Source organism: Poecilia formosa, unplaced genomic scaffold, assembly GCF_000485575.1.
Source record: "Poecilia formosa unplaced genomic scaffold, Poecilia_formosa-5.1.2 Scaffold138, whole genome shotgun sequence".
Classification (NCBI taxonomy): Eukaryota; Metazoa; Chordata; class Actinopteri; order Cyprinodontiformes; family Poeciliidae; genus Poecilia; species Poecilia formosa.
The window spans coordinates 798,229-800,023 of record NW_006800077.1 but is presented as its reverse complement, the minus strand read 5'-3'; the positions used below and the strand labels follow the sequence as shown (position 1 = coordinate 800,023).

The following is a 1,795-nucleotide window of genomic DNA, read 5'->3' as shown; positions in this document are numbered from 1 at the left end:
TAACAGTTTGCAGATATCCAAGCAAAGCTGTCAAATGCCAAGTGCAAATGTTTGAATGGGTGCATCTCTGAGGACACCCAGCAAATCCTGCAAAGGAAAAGAACCTCAATACAGAAAATCTATCAACAAAAACTGCTAAAGCTGCAGTTGAAGCAGATGAAGCCAGAAGTTTACATACACTCAATAAAAATACATTAAATACAGTATTTTGTCCTTCATTGTTTGAAAGGTCTGAAGATGGTTTGCACTCTTTTATGGATGTATTAATAAAATGAGGAATAAATGCTGTACTAGTCTGAAGACTGAAAACTACTCCACTTGTCTGTGGACAGCAGGATTACAGTCTGACAAGACTCTTACACTGCTTTAAAAATGTTTGGCAAATTTGAAGTAGAGGTACACTGTTAAGTAAATGTAGTTCTCTTACTGTAGTTGTACAGAGTAATTTTTAAAAGACAGGTGCTATTGCATATTTGCTTTAGACTCTTCATCAATATATTATGCTGTACGTACTCATGGTGACCCCAGCCCAGCTCTGGTAGGTAGGGCAGCTTCTTGATCCTGATTATGGAGTCGTAGAGTGATGGCTGCAAAGATTGAGCGACGGCATTGGCCAGTATAACAGCTATCATCACCGGCAGGATGTGGGAGATCTGACCAGTCAGTTCAAAGACAATGACCGCCGTTGAAACGGTGTGGGTGACCGCTCCTGACAAGGCTGCAGCACCTGTGGATGGGGGAGAACAGCAGAACAGGCAACTCTCAGTGTCATGGTAAGCTCTGGAACACCAGGGGTCGTGTTAACTGAATATTTTCTGAATGGTTTTATGAAATTTTGCTGGAAACCTCGGAAGGCTATGTGTGATCTTGACAAACTGCAATTCAGACCTCTGACCCCTTGGTGCAAACACGTAGATGTTTTCAATTTTACGCACAGAGTACATCGTGGAGGAAACTAAATATATCAATCAATCAAAAAGCTGAATCACCTCTGACCTGAACAACATACTCAATGTATCTCACTATCTGGGAGCTGAGCATGTTGAAGAGGCTTTAGAGTACATCCTGGTTACAGGCTGATGTAGCTGGACTACTTTGTGGACAGGAAGGGCATAATTTAAATGCAATGTTTTAATTTAATTGTTTATATATAGTAATCCGGACGACAGTTGGTTTTTAACATGTGGGTTTTAAACAAGTATTTGTCTACTGAATGTGTGATGGCAGGGTGCGTTATCTGTTCTGAATATTAATTAAGCTGAATGAAAAACAAATGTCATTGAATTTGTCATCATAATTTTAAAAATTGATTTTATAACTGATTTCATTCGACCCCGTCAGTCAAAATGACAGACAACAAAAAAAGCCTGGCACAATCTCTGAGCAGCTCAGCTAAATAAATTCACATTCTTCTCCTACACACCCATAAAGCAGAAATCGACCCACGCATCTAATTTAATACTGGAGGAAATCTCTGCATCAACCTCTTTTTTTTTTTTCCTTTCTCAAAAGTGATGTAGAAAGAGTTGTATAAAATCTGGGACTAATCAGATAGAGCAGCATGGTGTGAATGAGTCTTCATACAGAAAGAAAATGGATGAGTCCAATTTAAACAGTGGATAAAAAGAGGAACAGAGGAGAATGAGAGAATTAAAGAGAGAGCAATACGAGGAGAGAATGAACAAACAGATGCTAGATGGGAGAGTTTGCACCAGCAGGTTTCATTGTTCTTTCCCATAACTTAATTAGGCCTTGTCCGCCTCCCTCCCCTCAGATAAATGCTGCTGCTGCTCTC

General features: G+C 39.8%; 1 protein-coding gene across 1 annotated transcript in view; it reads right to left on the bottom strand.

Moving 5' to 3' along the window:
* clcn2b (chloride channel, voltage-sensitive 2b) overlaps positions 1 to 1,795 on the bottom strand; it is a 149,998-nt gene that overhangs the window by 53,775 nt on the left and 94,428 nt on the right. Inside the window, exon 16 of the mRNA XM_016676632.1 lies at positions 514 to 727. Coding sequence (XP_016532118.1) covers positions 514 to 727 — 214 coding nt within the window. The remainder of the gene's footprint in view (positions 1 to 513; positions 728 to 1,795) is intronic.